The sequence below is a fragment of the Prionailurus viverrinus genome, chromosome C1 (genome assembly GCF_022837055.1).
Source record: "Prionailurus viverrinus isolate Anna chromosome C1, UM_Priviv_1.0, whole genome shotgun sequence".
In the NCBI taxonomy this organism is placed as follows: Eukaryota; Metazoa; Chordata; class Mammalia; order Carnivora; family Felidae; genus Prionailurus; species Prionailurus viverrinus.
In genome coordinates, this window is record NC_062568.1 from 19,204,692 (window position 1) to 19,231,416 (window position 26,725).

At 36.6% G+C, this 26,725-nt stretch overlaps 1 protein-coding gene across 1 annotated transcript in view; it reads left to right on the plus strand.

Moving 5' to 3' along the window:
* The first annotated feature begins 292 nt into the window (after positions 1–292).
* ERBB4 (erb-b2 receptor tyrosine kinase 4) overlaps positions 293–26,725 on the plus strand; it is a 1,149,310-nt gene continuing 1,122,877 nt past the window's right edge. The window contains exon 1 of the mRNA XM_047868778.1: positions 293–374. Coding sequence (XP_047724734.1) covers positions 293–374 — 82 coding nt within the window. The remainder of the gene's footprint in view (positions 375–26,725) is intronic.

Genomic DNA, 26,725 nt, shown 5'->3' on the forward strand with positions numbered 1-26,725 from the left:
GCGAAGGCTCATACAGGGAAATAGCTGCACAGTCCGGCCCGGAGCACCACGCGCACACATTCGAGCACACTCCCACACAAGCGCGCACCCTCACCCCCTCCTCCGGTCCCCGGCCCTGGACCCGCCGGCGCGGACTCGGGCGCCGGTGCTCGGAGCCGGTGCACCGCGCACGTCGCGCGCCAGTCCCCCTCGCGCTCCGAAGCGCGCCTGGCCGAGGGATCTCCGCGTGCCCGAAAGGGGATATGCCATTTGGACATGTAATGGTCAGCAAGGGATCTGAGACTTCCAAAAAATGAAGCTGGCGACAGGACTGTGGGTCTGGGTGAGCCTTCTCCTGGCGGCGGGGACCGTCCAGCCCAACGCTTCTCAGTCAGGTGGGTCGTGCGCGGTTGCTTCTCGCGCTCCAGTTGTTGAACCTGCTCCCGCCGCCTGGGCTGCGTCGGGTGGCTCCCTCGCCCCCTTCCGCGAACCTGAGACCCGCTGGTTCCCAGGCACGGAGGGACCGCTCCACCCGGGCCTCTTCCGTGGGCTTTCGTTCGCCCCTCTTTCTGTCCCCAAACTTAACCTTTTTGTGTGCCTTCGTTTTATTTATCACGAACTACCACTCTGCGCCCCTATCCCCTGTTTCTCTCTCCTTAACCCCCCTTCTTTCTTTCTCGCGCGTTTTCTCCCAGCCTAAGCGGGATCCCTTCCAGTCCAGCCTGTGGTGCGGGACGTGGGAGACAGAATTCCCGAGTTAGAGGAGGCGGTCCTTTCGCCGTCCCGGCCGGGGAGAGTGAAAGCTTCCAAGAAGCGCGCGCCGCCCGGGCTTCCGAAGAGCTGGGGTCCCGGGCGGTGTCAGCTGGGCCTCTTGAGAGCGGGAGGACTGTGGGGAGTGGAGCTCCGAGAGCAGGGCTTTGCACCTGTGTGTGCTGCCGGGAGGCCGCTGCGTCCCCGGTCGGTCGCCGGAGCTTGTGGGGTCAGACTCCTGAGCCCAGCCCGGGGCAGCTGGAGCGCGGCGGGAGGGCGCGCCTCCGGCGGGTGCACGGAACTCTGGGCCTCCCACGCCCGCGACTCGGAGCCTTCGCCCCATAGACTCGAGGGAGCTTGCATGCCTGCGTGCCCTCTTAAAAAAAAAAAAAAAAGGGCGGGGGGTGGGGGGGGGGGGAGGTTGACATACTTGAGCCGGGAGCCCGGCCTTCGCATCGGTGGCTGTGTTTGGCTTCAGGAAGAGTTCTTCCTGTAGTTCAACTTGCTATTGGCCGGAGTCCCTCCAACTTCTCTGTTTACTGCCCGGCGCGGCAGCCGAGCCGACCCGTTGCGTGAATTGATTTAACCCGAGGCGGGCGCGACTGCGCTGCCACTGTTAGCTGGAACGCTCGAGCCCCAGGTACTTGGACAGGCAGAAGGCTAATTGACCCCCGAGAGGCTGCGGGGTGGGGCTGGCGCACCGCGGCGGGCACGGCTAATGACAGCACCTGCAGTGCGAGGTTGCTCAAAGTTTCTGACACTTGAGTTTCCTGTGGATGAAAGTGGGACGGGAAAGGACGGAGGACCGGTGTCAGATGCAGCCAAAGGGGGCTTTCTGGAGAGCGGGGGAGATTTCCGGGACCATCCGGGGCTGGCCGCAGGAGCGTGGGAGGCAGCTGGAGAAGAGAAGATAAAACCCGCGGGAGTGGCGGTAGGAGACCTTTAGGCCCCGGAGGGTGTCCTTCTGACCTCACCAAGAAAACAGCGCTGTAGTTTTCCCGCTCCGCCTCCGCCGCTGCCGCCTACCCCTCCTAGCCTAGTAAATAACAAGTTACAATCATCGAGCCTTTCAAAATGACCTTCGAATGGCACCAATGTGCGCCGTTTGTACCGGCCGTTTGCACCCTCCCAAATGCTCCGAAATTCTTCATGCATACCAGGTCCCGCGCTCCAGCCACCTCCGGAATTACACCAACACGGACTTGAGATTCCAAGCGGCGTCTTAGATACATCCCTTTTTATCTCCCTCCCCACTCCAAGTCCCTTCATATTTTCCCTCAATGGGTTGATTATGCACATTGACCCATTCAAAAGCAGTTGCCCGACCGACAGGCAGGCTTAGCGGAGAGGAATTTCTACGAGGCAACCTACTGGGGGCTGTCTGGTTCAGCCTCAGCCGCTGGGGGACCCGGCTCCGAGTCCGCAGCAATTTGGTATTAACTGTGTGGCTCAGGGTTGAGCTATGCCGAAAAGCCCTTTTCAGAATTTCTGCAAAGAATGTAATCCAAATTAGTTCTGCAGCTGTCCTTTTCCTCGTCTCAGGCGACACCGCCTCGCGCCCTCGCTGGTCTCTTCTCGCTTCCCCCCCGCGAATTGTCAGACCCACAAGTGAGCCCATTTAGAGCGCGAGGATTAGCGTGCCATTGTTGTTCCGTGCGTGACTCTGTACTTGAAATTCTAGGGGCACAAAGGCGAGCCTTGCTTGTTCAAAACACAAAGTGATCTAGATGAAAGGGCCGCACACACAAAAAAGCTCTCGGGTGCATCCCTGGGATAATTGTGACACCCACGCTAAGGTGATCCACTGGAAACTGTAAAATGCCCCGGGGACTTCTTTTTTTCTCCCTGCCCCACCCCCATCCTGCAACAACACCTCGCAAGGAAAGTTCAGCTGGTTTTAATATAGTGCTTTTATAAAACCAAGTTACTGTCTGGAGTAGGCTGTGTATGTGAAGCTGTATGTTCCCAAGTAAATACATACTGCGTGTCTCCCCTCTCGCGGTTAGCAGTCAGTAGCAGTTTGGAGGAGTTTGTTTTGGTCCAAATGAGAAATTAAGTGCGGATAAGTAAACTAAGCTGCCAGAGGGCGACAAGATGTTGAGTGAATTGCTTTTAGATGAAACAAATTAAGGAAACGAGGGAAGACAATCTGCTTCTCGCATTATTAGACACGCTTGGAGTTCAGGGGAAAGTGGCATATTTTTGAAATGCTAATTTCTTAAGAAGCAGAAGGAATGCACCTTATTTACTGCTCTATGTGAACAGAATAAAGATATGGGTAGGGGAAGGATTCTGGTGTATAGATTTAAGATATTTATTAAAATAATTGCAATGGAAGAGGTCCTGTTTTTGTATGTTTTCTTCTATTGCTTTAGAGAAGACAGTTTTTAGATAAATCTGAAGGACTTCGTCTCATTTCCAGTACCTCATTTTATCTAAACTATTATAGCCAAAGGCCCTTTATGTGACCATTATAAAGCCTTCGCTACCAAAAGGAGTAATTTCAGAATTTCTGTTTTCCTGGTATGATTGAAAACTAACATCACCTTTGAATTGAAATACAATATATAGTAGTGAAGTGATGCTCTTACATACCTCAGTAGATGTGGGATGGACAAGTTCAGTTTCCATTTCTTATTTCCAAGTAACTTAGTCCTGCTTTTCATTTTATAAAATAACATACATTTTTTGCTACATATTTAAGATACATCTCCAAACCTAGGGTTGATTCTTTAATACACATTTGAGAATAAAAAAAGTTAACAAAACTTAGATAAATGGTGATAAAAGATATTAAATATATTTTCAAAAATACCAATCTTCTTTCCTACACATGTTTACTGTAAGCACATCCATGGGGTACACTGTTTTCTTTTAATTTTGAAATTCTGGCATATGTAAAAGGAATCTTTTTAGATGAAGTATTTTTTTCTTCAGAATGGTTCTAAACAAATTTATACCTATTATAACTGCAAATCACTTGAAAGTACTATCCTATGGACTGTTACGATAAAATTGAATGGTTGTGTCATGATTCCTCATTTTCTGATTTTTTTCCCTCTTAAACCAAACTGCTTTTATTTTAATTATTCATGCGTAGAAAGTCAATTTTTTTTGAAAATCAGTACTTACTGCTTTATATATATTTTCATTTAGTCACTGGAAATGTGTTTTAATTAAGAAATTAGATTAGAATATTTACCAGGGCATGCACTTTACAGATTTATGGATTTTTTACACTAACCTGAACACAGTAAGTTTGAATTGGCTGATTTTTAGAGTTTGCATTCATTTGAGGGAAAAATCATATTTCCTCCCTAGAGTGGATTCAAATATTTAGTATTCATGAGCTTTCATCCCTTTAGTTCTCAAATAGAAGTACTATTTATCATGTCTTATGCATTCACCCTTTCCATTACTATAGATTCTTTCTTTACATCTTATTATTTATTGAGTTTACACATGTGAATATATTCCCCTCCACCACTAAGTGTATTCTTTTCTGTGTGTGCCTTTCCCAGCAACCTGCCACTCAGCCACTGCAGGAGTCCTCTGAGCCAGTTTTCATTCTTTCTTTCTGATAAATCTGATATGGCTGGTTGGCTGGACAATTGCAAGCCATTCCATTGCGCAGATTTATTCCTGAAAGAAAATAAAAAGGCATCGATCCAAGATCACTAGCACATCTCAGAAACCCTGACTCCAAGGCCAGGTCTTTCTATAGAGAAGTCCCTTTTTCCCTATCTCTTGCCTCTTTTCTTCTTTTGACCAAGGAAGGAAGGTAGACTACTGCCATTTCAAAAATACTAGGGATGCAAGAAATTGTCTCTCTAAATATTCTCGGAAGCCTTGTGATTATAGCCACCTTGAGATTAATGACTATGTAAGGTACACATTTTAGACAATAAATTGAATTAGAGTACCTTAAACATTATAATGCTTTGAAGTGGCGTTATGCTTATATTATTTCAAGCCAGTTATTAAGAAGATTTAACATATTAAAAATAGCAACAAGTTTTTGCTTTATTTTACAGTGTTCTGCTGCTGTTGGACATCTATGTGTAATTTGTAAGTGCCCAAAACATAAATGAAGCAAATGATCAAAAAAGATGTTCTGTTACTTGCAGACTTGCTGGCACTTGCTGTCTGATTTCACCCTTTGAGTGATACTGCTTTATAAAGATGTTAGTGTTTACATTAAAATTATCCTATACATGTTCAAGCCTATAGCAGTTCTATAAAAATTAATTGTCACACATACTCCACTGTTATCTTTTACAATGATCTGAGTATTCAGGGTAGAATCTAATTATAAACTTTTCTTCAGGTTATATCATTTTAGGAATGGTCTATGTTATATTTGACCATATGGAACAAAACTTCATCTTTAATATGCATTTTCTGAATTATTTTAACTATTGGGAAGTTTGTGTAAAACCTTACTTTCAAGCTTTCTAACACAGTTGTTGACTGGAGTTTACAGTTTACAGTGACCATTTCTTAATTTTCTTAATATTGTTTAATGAAAAGGTCCTAGATCAATGTGTTCTGAACCATAGCTGTTTTACGTAATTTGAAGGACACATTAACTGCTGATTTTGTGGTTAAGTGTGACATAGGACACAGCTAGGTGGTTTAAATCAGACCCACTGTAAATTTCTACATTGTATGGTGGTTCCTCCCATTTCTTGTTAATACCTTGAGCAACTCACTCCATGTCTTTGTGACTTGGCTTCTGTGCCTGAGGGAGAAAATGCATGTGACACACTCTGTTTCTCCAATATATGGCAGTTTCTGAAAAATGGCTTTAAAGTCTTTTATAATAATGAGATATATTCCAGTCCAGTTAATTGATATATTTTAAAATGTGTACACACATATAAATAAACATAATGTAAACTTTCAGCAGACTATGTCTGCCATAAGAACACCTGTCCTAATGAAATAAAGAGGTTATTAAATCCAAAACATTTGTATTTGAAGTCCATTTCCCGAAAATATTACTTTTCAGAATTGCTCTGTGATCTTTTTAGATTTCATTGTGTGTGGCTTTTTCTCTCCTGGGTTGTTGATAATTCTGACATGTTTATTAAATAAATTGACCTATTTTCCAAATCTTTAGTAAAAGCTTTAAAGTCACTTTCTTGTTTTCATAGTTGACACTGAAACTAGTGGTTTCTATTTGTATTAATTTTTTAAGAGGGAAGACAACTGTCTCACTTTTATGACATAGAGGTGACATATATGGGGGCCTATTTGTAAAGCGGTTTTTTTTTTTTGAACATACAGTAATTGTTTTACAGTTGTTTTCATTTTGAGTGATTGCTCTGCAGGCCCGTTGCTTTGCACAAATCCAGGGGGCAGCAGCCACACAGCATTGAATGGGAATGGTGCACACTTGAGCTGTGGGCAGTGGCACAGCAGCCCTGCTATTGTGTGATGATACAGAATAAAGCACCAGAATGAAAGTTAGAAGAATCGGATTCTGGTCACACAATCATTTTCTATGTGATCTTGGGTTAGACTTCCTGCTCTGTGTCTCCATTTCCTCTGTCTCTCTTAGTATAACTAGAGTGATACGTAAATGCTTCACATCTTGAATTTTTAGCATGATTCAGTGAGAAAAATGGCCTTTAGATTTTTTAGAAAGAGAAATCCTTTGGTTTTTAATTAATTTTGTTTAGTGGACTTCTTTTCAAGTGAATTCATGTGTTGTAGCCCTGGTATCTAAAAACAGGTAAAAGGGGAAAAGGAGGGCTGCTTTTGTTAAAGCTGCAGCTGGATGCCAGCTTTGTCCTTGACTTTGTCACTCCCCCACTTTCTTTCCATTCTTGCCTCTACTCTCCTGTGCTTGCTTCACGGAAATCTAGCACTGTTTAGAAACTACTGATCTAGTGCAGTCCTATCATTTTTTTTTTAGTGAAGAAAAAACTAGAAGCACAGAGAAGTGAGATGATATAAGTTGGTTGGCAGCTTCTGACACCAGTATCATTTTTCCTTAACACATGTAGTACTTGAGAAGTTTGCAGACACTTAGAAAAAGGAATAAGCAAATACAAAGTTGTGTTGCTTTAGAAGGGAATTGCAAAATTGAAATGAAGGCAAATGGATTGGAACCATAAGCCTAACTACCATACTGTGAAGTTCCTTTCAAGGGGAAGACTGTGGGATCATCAGCATCTTTAATTTATATTTAGGAAGTAATCATTGATTGCATTTGTAGCTTGCCACACATTAAGATTAAAAAAAATAAAACAACTTTGTTAAAACATAGTTCTGTAAGACGATTTGTACAAGGATCTGATGAGACCTATCCATAGAATTTTGACTCTGAAAGTTAAATAAGAGTAGTCCACACTTGTATCTGTATACAAGATATTCTTTTACCTGGGACTTTATGAAGATGACCAGCAAGTAGAGAATGGTTATATCTCTATTCTGTATTAAGCAATATACATGCTTAAATAAAATGACTTACAAAGACTAAACAATAGGCTCTTCATCACCATTTAATTGGTGGGGACCCTTAACCAGCAAATCTATGGAAGTATTTCAGATTCTTCCAGGGCCATCCTTGGACTAAGGTTCTTTTTCTTTTCCACTGTCTTTGTTGGGCTGCCTTCTTTCTTCAGACCCCTGCTAAGATTAGTTATATTCTTTGAACAAGTATATAAGCTGTGCTTTAAGTACTATGGCTTTATAAATGTATTTCTGTGACAATTTGCCTCCCTCTAGTTGCCTTCTGTAAGATCCTGCCTGTGGGCCTTGTTACTTTGCTGTTTTGTTGATTTAAGCTTAACTCTTTCTGGTTGTCTCTGTCTTCCCTCAAGGGTCAGTGCTTTCTGGGACATAATCAGCATTCTCCTGGGCCATGGTGACAGAAGGGAAGTTAGAAACTTATTTTGGCAGGAAGAGTCAATTCCTGTTAGGAATTTGAGATGAAAATGGACCCCCTGTAAAACATTAACATAGACGCACCATGAAACTTCCTGTGTAACATCATTAAACCTCTCCCCTGAGATATAGCTCAGGGTCATTACTGTTAATCACGTTATTTCCAATATTGTAGGGGCTAGTGAAGCATACTAAACACCAGTAAGAATATGCAAGACTCAGTTTCTGACTCTAGGGAATTAGAGTAATAGGTATTAAGGCTGTATGAACGTTTACATATATTTCATTTGAAATACAGCCTAAAGGTGTTTAAAGAGAAGACACTGAATGGTACAATAAACACTTGTTTGTTTCCCAGAAATATCAGATTTGTAAATAGTAAGTTTCACCTAAATTTTTACTACTCATCCGACCGTCACCATATACATATTTAACAGCATAGGTGGACATTCAGTTTTTAAGCCTTTAGGATACAAGTAGGTATTTTAAACCTACTTTAAATAGATGCATCTTCTTTGATCTGCTAAGGATTATCTCATGGCTAGGCTTGTTAGGACTAAAAAAAAAAACAAAAAAAAAAACCAACCTGGCAATAGATTCTCCAGGTTCTGTGACTATATCTAGTATGGTTATAGCTTGATTAATAAGTTGTACAATTCTGTATTTCAGGATGGGTCACGATTACTAGTAGGGGAATGCCTACTAGTCATGGGGTCATGGATGGTAGTGACTATTTTGCTATATAGGTGAACTCTCCTTTTATTAAAATCTGTCTTTGTCATTATTTTCTGTTCTTCCCCATGGGCTTAGAGAATATGAGAATATGAGTTCCTTTCTATAGGGACCTATGAAAACCAAATAAAAATAAAACAGAAACAGTATGTCTTTTGGTCACACACTTTTGTTTTCAGGAATTCCTTTTGTCCTATCATTTTGTCTAGAACTAAAGCAGTTAGACACTTTTTTAAAAAGGGAATTCGATTATATAGCTTTATATAGATTATATAGCTCAAAATTTATTCCCTGAGATTTTTATTGACCCCACCTAATCTTTAAAAACCTCATAGCAGGGCTATTGCACGGTCTGCTGTGCTGGTCCCCTTGTTCAATGTCCTCTTATCTTTAACACTTTCTTCTTATCATTGCCAGATGACCATTTGCAATACAATACTTTTATTATCCTACTTTCTATTCAGAAGCCTTCAGTGGACTCCCACTGTAAAGTTCAAAGCCTACTAAAATAGTGTTCAGATTTGTAAACATCCATTCTTGAGTATTCTTATGATGGAGTCTAAGAACCATGCTGATCTAGTCAGTATTCCATAACGATACCTTGCTTGTTGTCTCTGCTTTTTCTTACCCCCTTCTCTTGAATTGGTTCATTTGGTGCCTCTGCCTGTTCAAACTGTTGAATCTTTTCAATTCTACATTCTATCATAGCTCTTCATTACATCTTTTCTCATTGATTAGTCTATAATCCTTATCTCTGTTGCTCAATTTGGCACTCAATCTTAAACCATACTACAGTTTTAACTTTTTAAGAGCAAGAGTTTTTATCCCCTGCTGAAACTAATGCAGTGCCATATATATAGTAAGCTCTTTAAAAATATTTTTTAAATGAAAAAATAACATACATTTGCTGAAACAATTTTCAGCTCATTCATGGATGGCTATTATTTGTAATTAAGCCATATAATGCACAAAGTAAGCTGTTCTATAAACATAATTATAGAATTCTTAATAATAGATATTAGGCATGTTTACCCTGGGAATTTCTTTAGTAGCTTTCTCGAGCTTCCTAGGGTATTTCTTTCAATGGATTGTTTCCAAGAATATTTCATTTGTCCCCATTCCCATTTTTAGAGTCTGCTCATAATATGGTACAAAGTATTTCTGTTGGTTTTCTTTTTGGTGAGTTAAATATATGTGAATACCATTCTTAAACATGTAACTGTTTTTATAGTCCACTATTTTTATGTGCCATCACATTGTTATTTCTTATCTCCCATTTAAAATTTTTAATAACTTTTTAAGAAATAAGCATGTACCGATCCATCAAAGTATTTCAGGACAGTATTAGGAACAGGAGAGCATATAAGAAGCTTAGGATGCCAACTTTCTCCTTTATTTTAAAGAAAGAAAGATAGATGAGGCCAATAAAACAGAATATAAAAAATATGTTATTAAGTGATTTTCCAAACATTTGGGAGACATATTTCCCTCCAGAGAGATGCTGATAAGCATTTCATGAAAAAATGGTTCCAGACAGAATGCATTATTTTCTATTCATAGATATATGTGATAATACAACTTTCTTATAACTGAGATTTCTTAGTATCTTAAAATAGACAACTAGACATATGCCTACCATTTAAAAAGTGTTCTTTTAAGAAAGCACTTGCCGCATAACTGAATGAGAGGTGGTTGGGATTCTCTTAAGCTGCTCTTTTTGATGATCCATTCTGCCTTCTGAAAATTAGTGAAATGATTATAGTTTCTATTGAGTCAAACTCTGTGAGTAAAAGATGCTCTTCCAGACATTTCTTCTCCAATTACAAGATTCTAAGAAAGTCACCCTGTCTAGGTCACTGCAGTATTCTAATTGTACTTTAGTTTATAATAGCTTGAAGAGTTAATGTAATTTTCAAAGTTACCTGTCTAAAGAATAATCTCTTAATGAGAGAATTGGGCATAGAGACATTAGCACTTCTGTCTGAATTCTTTTGGAACTTTCTAGATTGTTTTTCCTGCAAGCTTAATGAGAAGAGAGTTTGAGTCAGGGATTATTGTTCCTAGTATGAGGAAATAGAGGTATAAAGAGGTAGTATGTGAGAGTGAAGCCTGGTTGTTGCATTAGTCTGGTACAGTTACATGCCTGCCCTGTCCTGAGAACCAGCTGGCTCTGCCTTCTGCTTGATTGACAGAAGCTAGGGATGCCTCTCAAAGGTATTGCTCCTTCACTTGTCCCACTGTGTGGGAAAGAGATGCTTAGTACACCTAATTCTTCTGCCTTCAGGTCAACAGCTTTTTGCTTTTCCTGTAGCCATGTGAAGAAACTTGTCCAATAAATCTATCATTTAAGGTGTCCTCCTGTAGGTGACATTGTATTTCTCCTCCTCCATTGTATTCTCTCCAGAGTTCTTTGTATTTAGTATATTAAAAGAAACTATCGTGGAAGCTTTGTCTTCTTGAAAAAGACTTCAAAGCAGGGGTATATCTAAGGTTTTATTTCCTGTATTTACACAATTTTGGGAACTGCTTTAAAAATGATTCAGAAGTAAAATACAAATTAGGAACAGAGCCTTGGAATGCACCAATGCCATAGAGGGGCTCTGAATCAAAAGCCTTAAAAAACCCCACAAAACTTTGTGGTAAATCTGCCTATGTTTGAAAATTATATATTTTATGAAGTAACATTGTTTCCTGTTTATGAAGAATTTTGAGTATCATTGTGTAATTTTTAGTTGTTTTTTTCCCTACTGTATGCAGTTGGTATTCCACTGTTAATATAGAAGAATACATTGCTTCAGGGAAAAAAAAAAGTCATATGGAGCAAAATCATACTGTAAGGCACTAAAGTATGTCTTTGGCTGATGTATGTACTACGTGGATATATGTACTACATATGCACTACACAGAGGTACTTTTAGAATATTTTTCTCTATGACCATGCCAAATCCAGGTATATATATATTTTCCTGACAACATATTTTTGACTATGGGTCATGTAATACTATCTCTTAGACAGCTCTGTAGTTTATAATAGGTGGGTGTGATTTGAAGAAATCTTGCAGTTTTGGAATGTAAAAACTGTATTGCTAAGTCCTTACCCCTTGAAATATATAGCTCATTGAATTGTTAGTCATTTGTTATTTAGCATGGATAAAAATCTGTCTTTGACTTTTACCCTCTAGCTAAGTTAAATGTGGTCATTTTAACTATAGTAGACATTATTACTAGCTGTGAATGAAACAATGCATCTAAATTAAAATCAGTACTCAGTTCAGGTATATGGTAATATTTAACTAATATATTAACACATTTAAGTAACAATCACAGGATTGGTATTTCAAGTTACACTTTTACTATGTAAAAATATCAACTGAACAGTTAATAATATTTCCCAGTTGTTTAAACGTCAAATTTAGCAGCCCCATTATCCCTGGTGATATATCGAAGCCTTTAAAAGTGTACTTAGAATTAACGGAAACTGAAGTGATTGGTATTCTAATATCATTCTTTAGTGGCCTTTTTTTCCCCTTTCTTTTTTTTTTCTTTTTTAAAGTACAGGATGAAATTTGAAAGTATAAAAAGGTTTGAGATAAATTGAACTAGACAAAACATTTTATGCAACTGTTAGTTAAAGGGGCATTCGTTATTTCTGTGCTTACTATATTGCTTGTGGCCAGAATTAGCACACCATGAGCCAGAGAAGGAGATAAGACAAACAATGGCATGCAGCTAATTTTGTTTGGCAAATTTAGATCTGATACATGCTATTTCACTCCTACAAACTGATTCAGTCACTCTTTGAAAGGTGCAGATGAAGTTTGTCTCACACAGTTTTAACAGCTTTCACTCAATATTTATAGGCTCTATAAAAATAAATTTCTGTAAGTACCATATTTCTCACTGGCAGAAGGAGCACCGTGAGGGTAGATGTACAAGTGAAAAAAAAAAAAAAGGAGAAACAAAAATGTTTCGATTGTTCCAGGTCTGAAAAGAATAAAATATATCAAAACATCCAAAATATCTATTTCAAGGGCATATATAGTGAGTATATGGTAAATATATAGTGGGTATTCAAGGATTTTGACTGCATATGAAGGAATCATAAGTCCTGTTATTTTATAGTAATTTTGTGATTTGAGTCTGGATGAGAATCATTCTCGAACTAGTCATTCAGATAAGCCACCAGGATAGGATCCATGGTAATTATCAGGAAGTCATTATAAAACAAAACAAATAAGAAACCCAAACTTTGGTCTTTGTAAAAAAAAAAAAAAGTGCCATCATGCAAAAGAATACATTTTAGTGAAATTTCTGAATAAGGCTGGCATATATGAAAAAATGTCACAAAATATGTAACATTTGATGGAAACATGATTCTAGGAAAATCCAGGTGTTTGTATAATAATATCCTTATTTGGGGACTTTCAAACGCATTTCTAAAAGTCTTTTCTCACGTAGGTGAATTATAAGGTATTTGAAGGTTATAATGTTATTTATATATCTGCTAGAGCTTTGTCATGGTTCAAGACTACATTCTCCATAATCAAGCTCACTATAGAGAATAATTCTCATATTCATGAATTGTTCATCTCATCATATTTCCAGTGGTTATTTCAAGGTTAATTTTTTTCAGACAGCTTCTCTCTTGATTAAAGTCTGTAGTAATTGTATATGTGCTGATATAGCACATGAAGGTTTTAAACTAAAGACATCTTTGATTTCATACCAAGTCAAGATCAAATGCTTTTCAATGCTTCCTACTCACATTTATGAAAAATAACTTTAATGTTTATTCTTGATTTCTACTAAGAATGTGGAGACTTTAGTTTGGCATTTTCAAAATTCTGTATAGACTTGTGTCCTTTAAGAGTATGAGCAACAGAGTGTCATTACTAGGACTATTATTCAAATGCTATATTCCTTACAATTTGATAATTGTTAAAATATTGAAATACATTCTTACTTGATTGGATTTCCCAGATCCACCCCTCTCCCAGCTCCCCTTCTTTAGACTATCCCAGATAAACTAAAGAATTAATACCTGGCACAATAACAGACCTTCCCTTCAAATCTCTCTTCTAGCAATGCTGTGATCCATTCTGATGTGCTTTTGTATTAGTGTCACTAAATACTTTTAACATTACCTGTATATATTATAAAAACATTGCTGTAAGTATTTTAAAATAATAGTATATGAATATTGTCATACTAACTTTGCCACAATTAAGTATTAGCCAGTTTGAAGGAGGCATGTTTCCAAGTTAAGCGTATAATGGAATAGGTACTTTCTTATTTGACTTGAAGTTTGATAAGAAATGGCTTAAAAATGATAGACAGGATGCCACTTGTCCACATATTGAGTTAACCTAGGAGAAAATCACATAATGGAGGCAGGCCAAAGGACTAAAATAAAATGGGTACTATGAATTTTTGTGAGAATAGATGTGGATGGCGATATGTCATATGTGTCTATAAATTGGGGTACTGAAGAATTTCAGCAATTCATATTTGTGATTGCCATAATTTATGTGGTATTAACCATATTACATGCTTATATTATTAATTAGAATGAGTAGTTTTCTGGCAAGGTGTCATCTGTCCTGTGCATTCATTAAGTCACTTAAGACATGGTTGCAAGTTCCTTGGTGGCACCACACATACTCTCTTCATTTCTGGTGGATAAGGAGAAGAAAACATCCAATTTAAAATTTTATACTTACACAATTAAAATGTAATATCATGAAAGAAATTGTGAGTATCAATTTAACTATGGTACTCTTGGTAACTTAGATTTTGATATGTGATTTATTTACTTCTTGCAAAGAAAAAACTGTATTGCAACAGAATACTGGAGTACCATTTCCCTTGAAAAAAGATTAAAGAAAGAGGGATATGCCAAGTATGGAAACGAGGAGGCTTGGGAAGGGGTCATGATAATCATCTTTAAAAGTTAGAGGGCTGTTACATAGAACAGGGATTAACACTGTGCTGTGTAGCCTTGGAGAACAGAAACATTAACAGCTGTTTGAAATTGTAAGGCGTCAGATTTCGACTGAACACCATCAAGGAGTTTCTCACAGTTAGAGCTTCCCAATGTTGGGATGGTCTATCCTGGGAAGTAGTGAGTTCCTTCATGTGAGGGGTGGTAAGCTCTCATGTAACCTTGTATGATAAGGAATGAATGAGGCAGCTGAGGAACAACTGGTCAGTGATATAGGGGGTGGGGTTTGGGTTCAGTGACTTTTGAGGGCCCTTTCTACCCGTAGTGTCTATTACAAGCACACCCAGCCCATATATCCTTTTCTGGTCTCTGAAGAATGGAGCCACTGAAACCCAAACTTCATGTCATGGCCCTGTGGTTAGGAGTCCCACTGAAATGCTTTTCACCATCCTACCTACCCTTCATAGATGGGTGGATTTGTGAAGGGTCTTTTAAAGATTGATTTTCTTATATAAAAGATATTTTGCTTTTATTTTTATTCAACAGTCTCTATATTAGATATTTACACCTCTAACCAATGTACTGTCACAAATAATTCTCAATTTATTTTTGGGACAGAGAGAGACAGAGCATGAACGGGGGAGGGGCAGAGAGAGAGGGAGACACAGAATCAGAAACAGGCTCCAGGCTCTGAGCCATCAGCCCAGAGCCCGACGCGGGGCTCGAACCCACGGACCGTGAGATCGTGACCTGGCTGAAGTCGGACGCTTAACCGACTGTGCCACCCAGGCGCCCCAATAATTCTCAATTTAAAACTTGCACAATGCAGAATAAAAGTTTACAAGCTTACAATTATATATTTCATTGTGCTCCTGGATTTATGCCAGCAGGTATTTGTAAGACTGTGTCTAACTTTAAGACCAGAGGGAGAAATACATAAGCAGGTGGGGGCATAGGCAGAGCAGGAAGTTAGAAATCTGCACCTCCAGTTGTGAGTGGACAGTACCTCCAGTTGAGAAATAGAAAAAGATAAGCACTTTTCTAAAGGGATTGAAAATCAAAAGGAAGTAAAAAGATGAAGTTACATGTGCATGCTTCATTTAATTACAAATAAAATAGATCTTATTAGCTTCGGAAATATTTCACTTCATGGCCTTTGACAGTTCAATCTCTTTTATTACTTCTTTTGGATCTACACCGTAAGGCACACGCTAAATACAATTGTCACTTTTTCCTTTTGTGCCATTCTTTTAACATTCTTTTAGGCATTCCTGATATGAAAACTGCATTCCTGTCATATATTACCTTTTGCCTTACATTGTTCTGATGTACCACCTCTCTTCACTACCAGCAGTCTGTATCTATTTTAATGGCCCCTCTGTATCAATCACTATGATCGTTGGCACTCTTAATGCATTATTTTCAGTGTTCCCTAAAAGTTGCACAGTGGGTGGTATTAAGTCCATTTTGTAGATAAGGAAACCGAGACTCATTACATAATTGGCCAAGATCACAAACCTACTTTTCAGCATAGGCAATATTCTAAGAATACACTTGAATATGATTGAAAATGTGTTAGACTTAGATTTTGGTTACCTATTTTTTTTTTATTTTTATTTTTTAATTTTTTATTTTATTATATTTTTTTATTTTTTTTTAACGTTTATTTTATTTTTGAGACAGAGAGAGACAGAGCATGAACGGGGGAGGGGCAGAGAGAGAGGGAGACACAGAATCGGAAGCAGGCTCCAGGCTCTGAGCCATCAGCCCAGAGCCCGACGCGGGGCTCGAACTCACGGACCGTGAGATCGTGACCTGAGCTGAAGTCGGATGCCCAACCGACTGAGCCACCCAGGAGCCCCTTGGTTACCTATTTTTAAAGAGACAGCGAAGACAACCTACTCAACAAAAAATAAGTTTTTCTTTAGCGCCCATCTAGCCATGGTCCTCTTAATTACCTTCTTAGTTTCTTGATTCCCTTCCCTGTTTCTCCACTATGTAGAGTATTCTGAGCTCTTGTGTCTCTCTAGCAGCTCCAGTTGTTATTGCCTACTATCTTTACTTGGATATACCATAGTGTCTCCAACTCAAGCTGTCCAACATTTTACTGTTCTCTTTTCACAATTTAGTGTGTTTTTTTTAATTGGTATATATTTTTTTAAAACACAATTAACTCCTCATTGGTAAAAAGCCAAGGAATCATTATATCTAATTTTTATTGAAGGGTTATATGTCAGGAAGTATGCTAAGTGAGTCTCATACAATATCTCATCTAATCTTTACAACATGGACACTACTGTCCTCATTTTACTGGCAAAGAAACAAAAGATTAGAGATATTAAGTAGTTTACCAAGTGGCACACAACTGTGCAGGTGGAAGATCTGTGATGCCTAAGCTCTTATTATTTTCACATGGTGCAAATATCAATATTTTATATGTGAAAGTAAAACCTCTAAGAAGGATCTTGACAATATGGATTAGTTTATTAACTATTTTAGGTCATTTCCAATTATTTTATTTGATGTCCATAATAGTTATTAATAACTAAGTGTATTTGTGAATATGCCAGACTTCGAAACAGGATCAAGTATATTAACAACATATGCTACTTTTCTATTGCCACATTATAATTTCTAATATTGTCACATAATTAAGTAAGTAAGTAAACTTACAATATTTCAAATAGAGTAACCAGTTTAGTCACTTTTAGAAATGATAATATGAAGTAAAATTTTGTGAAGAGTCAAAGCAGAGGTTTGGTAGAGGGACTTAAGAATTAAATAGGTCAGGTTTGAATCCTAACTGTGTAAAGATGGGTTATTTATTTGAACTTTTTAAGTTTCAGTGTTTTCATCTGAAATTATAATACTAATATCAACCTCATAGTTGTGAGGATTAAATGAGATAGTACTTTTAAAACAGTACCAACCATATAGTAAATGCTCAATAAATGTTAACTATATTATGTATACTATTGTGGTATTGGTAGTACAATGATACGTAAGGTAGTTAAAAGCAAAACAAAATGAAAGCGTCATGAAGTGAAACTTACAAAATGTTAAATATGGGAAGACAATGGACTGTCTGAAACTTTCTCAAAATTTGATTTGAATTCTCTGCCATTGTTTACAAAAAACAAGTGATGCAGTATTGCTTTGCAGAATCATTGTATACACGGACATGCATAAGTACCATAAATAGACGTTTCGGGAAAGAATTTGACTCTCTCTGAGGGGCCATTTTCTCAAATCATTTTTCCTTCATATTCTGTTCCTGTAGTTTTGGTGTTAAAAAAAAGAAGCTTACAGAGACAGTTTTGTTCTGAAGATTTATGTTTACCTGGCAAACTCAGATCCTCTGTTCTTTCATCCTCATTGTTTTTTAAAGCGCTTTCAAGAGAAAATGGTTTTTAATCAAATTCATGAGATAACTTTTTATGTTACATTTTATAGGCATTTAAACTTTTCAAGATAGGGCACAACTAATATAATGTATGACTGAATATATTTTTGGAAAAAAATTCTGCAGGCTAGAGCAAAATCTTCAAGATCTGTATACAGATACTGAACAGATTTTTGTCACGTAAAAGAAAATGTGTAAGTTTTGATGATTTAATGTTCTCCTCTGTTGTAATTTGGACACATTTATTTGGATAATTAAGGAATCAGGTAAAGACTATATATGTCATCATATATATGACATATGACATAGCCCCGTGTTTAATTCACAGGGCTATGTTAATAGCACTCACTCACTGATTAACACTGGAATATCTCAAAACCTTACATGCTGAGAAAAAACATTGTTATTGAGAAGGGCAGTTTTACTCTTCTAAAATTTACTGCTTGCTTTCTTGCAATAATCTCACAATTCCCACAGCCAGTGAGTTCAATCAGGAGAATACTTATCTCTCCTATTTACCCATCTGGAAACTCAAGGATGCTGTGAATTACCCATTTTGACAGAAAAATAAAAGTAAATAATTATTTTTATTTATGCTATTACCTTTAGAGTGAGAGGGAGGTAGAAATTTGGTTTATAAGCTCCATTAGACGTTATGTTATTCAGCTAATAGGTGGTGCTTCAGAATAATATGGGAAGTAGGGATGTATGATTCTGGGACACACTAAGTATGTGTTGTATATACCCTTAAAATAAAGACCCTTTTAACATAGCAGTTGAATTACTAAAAAAATTAGATGTGAAATAGTAATGCAACAAAATAATTGTCACATGTCAATTTCTTCTTAAATTTTAAATGTATTTGTTAGGTACAGGTGTTGACTTTCACTGTGATCAAGTTTATAGCTACAGCTATACTTTTTACTTGAATGCAAACCAGTAAACTGGAACAACAAACCATAATCCAAGCCAGCATCACTGATTTTCCCCCATTGATTTTGTTATGATCTGTCATTAATATGACATTCTCTTTAACCTATGGTTGAGCACAAATTCAGAGGACAAGTGTTATCTGCACATTTGAACACAAATAATTTAAAATATATTTATCCAATTAAGATGTCCTGATATATTTTAAATAAAGATACTGTGAGCAGATTAGACTCCATGAATGCATTTCATAAATGCTAGTATAGTTACTATGGTAACCCTTAACCAGGTATTAGGTGGTGTAATTTGGATTAGTCCTGTTGTACCATGAAGGTGGTGAGGTAATAGAAATGAGAGTAATTAATATTCGGGCCTTGAGGTTTTTTGTTTGTTTGTTTGTTTTTTAAAGACGATGTGCTGAGTTTATGAGAGAAGTAGCGATATTGAACAGGGTAAATTAGAGTGCTAGAAATCAAATGACCACCACATAACATTCAGCCAGTCTCTCCTTCCTTTATCTCCATGCTGGCTTTCGTTTTAGATCCTATTGTCTGCCACCCCTGAGTGGTTCTAATTGCATCCATGAATCAGGAACCAACTCATTCTGTTCTTACAAAGCAGTCTTAATCTTTCACTGCCAGTCAATATCCTACTTAAGAACCAGTCTAGAGAGCGCCTTTTCCATTAAAAAGAGTTTTTAGTTTTGTTATTAATTTTGACTTTCTTATTTAAACCTCATCATTATAGTTTTAAAATACAATGGAATTTGTTAGGATTCCCTGTGTTTAGGAGTCAATTAACATCCTACCCTAGCCCCTACCGCAGATTTCTCTTACCAGCTTGTACACTGAGAGGGCTTTACAAAGATGCTAACTGTGTCACTTGTTTCCTTCTATAGTTATTTGATATGTAGTCTGTATTTGATATGTATCTGTGTGTAGCACTTTGGATTTTTAACTTTGATGTTGTTTAATTTTATTTCAAATCACTTCATACTCTTAGTTTTTGCAAGTATACTAAAGTAGATTGTCTATGGAAATATCTGCCTGAAATGAGTATACGCAGACATTTGATTTTTAATGAATTATTTTCCTCAGATTTTAGTGAGGCCAATTTCAAATAGCCATTCTGTTTACCCTTTATCATTTAATGCAATAACTTTAATATTATCAAGACCACCATCACCATCAATACATTCCTGAAAAAGAACATGATGATTTGCAATTTTTTTCCAAAAAGAGAGTTGGAAAGTTGTATATATTATGTGATTAAAATTTTGTTATATTTATGTCACACCAGGTTCCTTGTAACTCATAGATTAAATCATATTTCTCACATTTCTAATATTTTCAATTATTCCAATTAGAATTTATTGTACTTCTAAAAAAATAGAAATGAATGATCTGTAATACATTCTACTGCTAAGAAGAAAGGCAGCAAGCACTTTGAGAAATAAAGTCTAGAAAAGCAATGTAGGTTTCATAGGTTTTTCATTCTTCTTCACTAGAAGTCTTGAGGAGGAATATCAGTGCATATGATTCTGGGAGCACACAAGAATGGCGGCACTGGTAGGTCCCAAATAACTATTTTCAGAGGAGGTTATAAACAGCTGTCCCTTTGACTGTGATCCCCATTTGGAATAGTCCCAGGACTTGTGAAAGATATCTTCTCTAGGATTATTGCCTGACATGCAACTATTCATGTCCTAAGACCTCACATTTACCCCGCACTGTCTCCCCTGATCACTGTTTCTCCAGTAAGAGTCTGATGTGGAGTTAGAGGCTGGCCTAGCAGATATTACCTCAGCAGTCATTATTCCTTTTTTACCAGTTCTCCATCCTTTTCCTCTGTTTCAACTATAAAAAAGTTCAGGTAACAATTTGAGCTCTCTATTCTCTAAACTATTTAGAAATTAAGTCTAAATGGATTGCCAAAGTTGTCTTTCACAACAAGGATCAAAATTGTACCTAGCAGGGACTTATAGTGCCAGAAATGGTTTATTTTAATACAAATATTTTGATTCGTCGTGGTTTCATGGATCGCTGCAATTCTCTTAGTGCATTATGGTTACGCTCTGTAGTTTTTACAGGTATGCAAATGTTGAAATATATTTAATAGCTGTGACACTATTAAATGCCCCGTTATTTCCTGAGATTTTTAGGTGGGTCTTGGGAAATTCTGAGATGAAATTATATAATTTGTAATTGAGAAATAACATTCATTCTTGAATAGAATTTGCAGTGAGGGCATTATGGAGGAAGAACAAAGTGGTGCCATATCTATGGTTGTGATCAGTGACAATGATGAGAATGTTTTCTCAGATTATTTTTCTAGGCATGGATTCTCTCTGTTCCTTGAAACCTGTAAACTGAGATGTGCTAATCTAGAAAATCAATTCCTTGTCAATTAATTTATTGTTACAATTAGACTGATTTGTGGTCAAAACTCCCCAGTGATATTGTTACCAAAAACTATTCACTAAACAAATTGTGTGTGTGTGTGTGTACACAATGAGAAATTGAAAACTACATAGATATTTGCAACTAGTTAGATATATATACACACACAATACACACACACACACACACACACACACACACACACACACACTGAGAACAATGAAAACTACATAAGATACTCCCAGTTAGTAATACATTTTGAAGGTTTCTTTCCTAAGTTTTTTCTTATCGGAGTAATGTATTAATGTATTTTTATAGGTTGAAAATTGAAACAGCTCCACACTGTAGGATTGTGTTATATTTTCTTTCATACAGTGTGCAGTGTTTTAATTCTTATAATAACAGGTTTGTTCAGTTTGCCAGCAGGAGGCCCTTCAAAGCAAGATGATGCCTCTTGGTTGGCAGATTTCTGTATAAATAAATAACACCCTGCACATTCCTTTCCAATATCCGAGTAAGTGAGATAATGCTATAGAACTTTTTTTTTTTCATTTAAAAAATAGCTGTATTCTGTCAGTGACCTGTAATAAATAGCACTGCAAGGAGAAGCGACAGCCTCATTCACCTTGCATCCATGCAGAAATAACTGAGCTCTATTTCCATGGCTGGAGAGAGAAGAAGAAAGAAGAGAATGAAAGAAAAGAACGACCTTGGATTGTAGTTACTCTTATGCTAACAAGGGGGAATTTCACAGACTACTTTTTACTACATTGAAATTTAGCACTCAAACCACAACAAATAGTCCCTGTATGCTAAGCATTTGGAAACTTATTGTAATCATGGTGTGGATATTTAGTAGAGTCTATATCCCTGAATTCGATATATTTTTCTGTTAACTTTTCAACAATTGGCAAAATATTGAACTGAAAAAAAGTTATTGAAATGAAACATTTTTATGATTGAACATAATGATGTGGTGATTGCAAATACAGTTTTTGGACAAGGATGGCAATGTATGTTTAAGCTTTTCTAATTCAAGACATGGCAACCTCATTTCCTTCACGTTGTCCTCAAGTCTCCCTAAAAAGCGCCATTAATTGTTAGCATTTAAAAATATTTAATATAATAAGGGAAAAATAAGCCATATGCTACGGTCATATGCTACTAAAACTAAGACCTTTAAATTCTGTCTAATGAAAAGTTATAGAAGATTTGGTGCTTTTGAAGTTTAAATTGTGATTCACAAATATTATTCAATCGACAATATAAAAATATGCAGTGATTGGGGGTTTGAAATTAAAGCTTTTGCTCAAACTTGTCTCACATTAAAACTTACAGAAATCATGCAAACATACTTCAGTAAGATTCAGTCCATTGCAATTATTTATACAGTCTGCATAGCCATTTATTTGTACAACACCTAACAAACATTGCCCAGCAAATGGGATCAAACAGCCTGATATACATAGACCAACCCTAAAAATATTTGGCCCTGGCTCCATGATCAGGCCATTTCAATCTGCATAGAAAGTCAGGACTACAGGATTTAGTAATCCGTCCAGGATTTAGTATTTGCCATCCAGTAAACAACATCAGTAAGGAGGACACTTGATAACTTGATATACTCAGAACCTCTGGATAATTTTTACAAATAAAACGCATAAATTCACATCCCACTGAGGTTGAAAATTATTTTGGGTATTGGTATATTAAATATATTTCATGTTTGCTGTGACATATATATATATAATATGTATGAGACTCGGAATTGTTTGCAAAGAGAGTTCTTAAAATAATCATTTTCCAGTTATTTTACAGAAAATAAATCTAAGACTCAGAGAAATTATTTGCCTAAGAATAAGTATCCAACCAGTGGAAGAGACTGGAAGTCTTCTGGTCAACAGAAGGCTATTACAGGTCAAATTTGGAGGGAGTCAAAAGTTATAAGCAGGTTTTCGACTGCAGTAGGTGTTGGTCCCCTATCTTCCACATTGTTCAGTGTCAATTATACTTCCACAATTTCAGTGCAAAAGATCAATATAGATGCTGTTGGATGGTGAATAAACATGGATTTCAATAAAGGATAAAAAGGTTGGAATAAACTGCTATTGTCTTTTTGTGTCTATAGAAGTGATTTTTTTTTTTTGGATTCCTATAAAGTTTTGTTGTCTTAGAGCTTTCTGAAACCATTTCCAATTAAGAATGGATAACAGATCAGGAAACATATGGAGAATGGTCTCTGTTCTAGGATATAATAACTAAAGTATGAACTTTAGAGTCAGCAAACCTGAGTTAAAGTTCCAGCTTTAGGACTTGCGAGCCGTGTGACCTTAGAAAACTTTACCTCTCTGTGCCTTAATATCTTCATCTTTAAAATGTGAGAAAATACATTTGCATCCTGGGTTTGTTTGGGTGATTATACAAGAAAATGTGTTTAAAGCACTTAGCATGACATTTGGCTCATGGTAAGTACTTGAGAAATATTACTTTATTTTTATATCAAGATCTTTTTTAGATACTTACTTTTCATGCTCTTTTTAAAACATATTATGTAAGGTGCTTTGTCTTTCATATTCCATTATAGAATACTGAATACACAAAACAAATTTATTTCATTTAATTTAGTACCGAGTGACTACTTCTGTACCAGGAATTGAATGAGGAACATGTCAAAGAATCTAGTGAATAAGGCAGATGTAAAAATAGATGCTTTCAGTATTTTATGATAAAAGATATACAAAAGGTGCTCTGGAATGAAAAAAAAAAAGGAGGAACATTTAGCCAAACTTTGAAGTTGGCAAGGTTTTGGGGGGAAATGTTTTCTGAAATGAGTCATGAAGATAAACAAGAATTATTCAAATGAAGAATGGTGAGGAGGGTATTCCAGATAGAGGAACTACAACAAACTTAAAGAAGCTGGGAATTATAATGGAAAGTACAGTGAAGAATTAATCCAGTGTGATTAAAACATAAATGTAAGGGATGGACAAAAGATGAGGCTGAAAATGTAGAGGCAGGTCAGGAATCATTTATATCTAACTAGGGGCTTGCTTGCTTGTTCTTTCTTAAAATAATTGATGAGTTTTATGTGCTGGTGTGATTTACAGAATTTATTTAATAAAAAGTGTGTGTGTGTGTATGTGTGTGTGTGCATGAATCAAGGTTCAAAATAAACTAGTATTTGGCAATCCTTATATTTACAGTAGTATACAGAGAATTAAATATTAAAATAAATACTAAGTAAAAGACCTTTTAGACTTGAAAATTTTAGAGAATCAAATTTAGGTTATACATCTTGGAGAGCTACTGGGCTTCGTTTATAGGAAGGAAGGAAGTGAGGAAGGCATTGAAATTAAGGAAAACAGATTAATTTTACTGGTCTACACCATATATCAGGCTCCATGCTAGGTACTTTCACATGAATTATCTCTATATGTTTCTGACAACACAGAACTGTTTAAAACATCTATATCATATCTGTATTTGTATCTGTAGCTATTGTGTGCCTACATTTATATCTATTTATGTCTCAAAAGAGGTAAATAGCATAAAGTAAAAAAGTCTATAAGATACAAAGTGGGGATTTAAGTTAAATTCTCCCCAATTCCAAACGCATGGTGAGAAATTAATAGTAGATATTTCAATAGTGACTTCCTTCACTTATTTCTTACTGTCAGAGTAAAATTTAGTTGAGTTCTCCCTCATTCCTGAGTGGAGAATCGTAATTAGTTTAAACCAATTATCATTTCGTTTCCCATCCTAGTGCTTGATTCAGTTATGAAAATGGGATAGAATTCTGGTCATTGAAAGGGGAAGTATGATGAACTTTAGGAAGGTTTCCCCACCAATGGAAAGATACACCCAGAGGATGCATTCATCTTTTTGGCTAGACATCATCATGTTACTGTGTGACACCTGGAATTGTGGCAGGCCATCCTGTGGTCCCAGGTGAAGACATCAGTGACAGCCCAAGAAAGGGAGAATGGAAAGACAGAAAATACTTGAATTCCCCATGACTTTGTTGAGCTCCTGAACCAACTCTGGACTATATCTCTAGACCTTCTAAATGCAAGAAATTAAATCACTGATTTCTAAACCATGTTTATAGCCAAGCCATTTTTTTTTAAGGTAAAGGCAGGTTTTTATTTTTTTATTTTTTATTTTTTTATATATTTTTTCAATATATGAAATTTATTGTCAAATTGGTTTCCATACAACACCCAGTGCTCATCCCAAAAGGTGCCCTCCTCAATACCCATCACCCACCCTCCCCTCCCTCCCACCCCCCATCAACCCTCAGTTTGTTCTCAGTTTTTAACAGTCTCTTATGCTTTTATAGCCAAGCCATTTTAATTGATATATGCCTTAAATCTTCAAAAACAATACCATGACTTACTTGTTCTGTTATGAAAGTAGCAGATGCATTAAAATACCTTCCTCTTCAATTTGACTATCTCTTTGTGGGCATTAGAAAGAAATAGGTAAGTTTGAAGGAAAAATTAAGTGTCTACTCATGTTATACAATTCAGGTATGAAAGAGATAGGAGAATGGCGACTGACAGTTAAAAAAGTTCGCCCAGAGTTGTAAGGAACACAATTATAAATTCCAGATTTCTGCTGTATAGATAATAGCATAATTTCATTATGGTTTTAAATTTGTCCTAAATTTTGTAATAGTTAAGGAGACATAGTAAAACTGTATGACTCCTCCTTTGGATATCCTTAAGTATCCATTATTCTCTGAACACTATACTTAAACGTTAGGTCAGTAAGGTTATTTGATTCTAATCAGAGTTTTGTGGTTAGGCTAATAAGGTATTTTACTTCCCACAAAGTGTTGACTTTGGAAGCCCAGAAGAGAATGTTTACCAGCTTTCAGAGAAAAGGCACACTATTTGCAGAAGGTCTAAAATTGTTTGAGAAGATACATAAACTAAAAAAAAGTTAACACTATAGTGGCATCTTTGGTTCTATACATCTATTTTAAGTTAAATGTTTTAATATGTTTGCAGGTAGAAATATTTAATTTGGAGGAAGATGAACTGTTTTATTTCCTTTTAAAAATTATCTATTGAGCCCTGCCATAAACAAGAAACTTTAATACATAGTTATTACACTACATTTTTGGAGTAATATATTCTTATTAGTATTTTATTATATCATTGGCTACCAATCAAATAGTCATGAAAATAGTAAAGCCATTTGATGCTCCTGGTTATTCCACAAATACTTGGAAAATAATTTTACTTCAGTCCTTTAATAGGCATTTGAACTGCTATGACTAATGACAATCAGCTTCTTCCAAATATTATTTTTCCAAATAGATACTTTACTAGTAGCATATGAGTGAGTGTCACGCCATGTTAGCAAATATCTCACTGGAAAGGTTGAAGACGGACATGATTTTAGGCTTTTCAATAAGGTAAATATAATGTAAAGAGTATGAATTGCCCTACTATTCTACCTACTGGCAATTATGTGGTCTACTATTAAGGAATTTCATACTCTGATAATTGATTTTGTTTCTACTATGTGATAATATTATTTAAATTTTGTTTCTCCTTTAATTTTTCAAATGTCTTAACAAATAGTATCATTGATTATGAAAAACTGTTTAACCGAATCCTATTTATGACTTAGGACCTGGAGATGTGAGGTGACAAGGTCACTAGGACCTTAGTCTTTAAAATGTTTTAA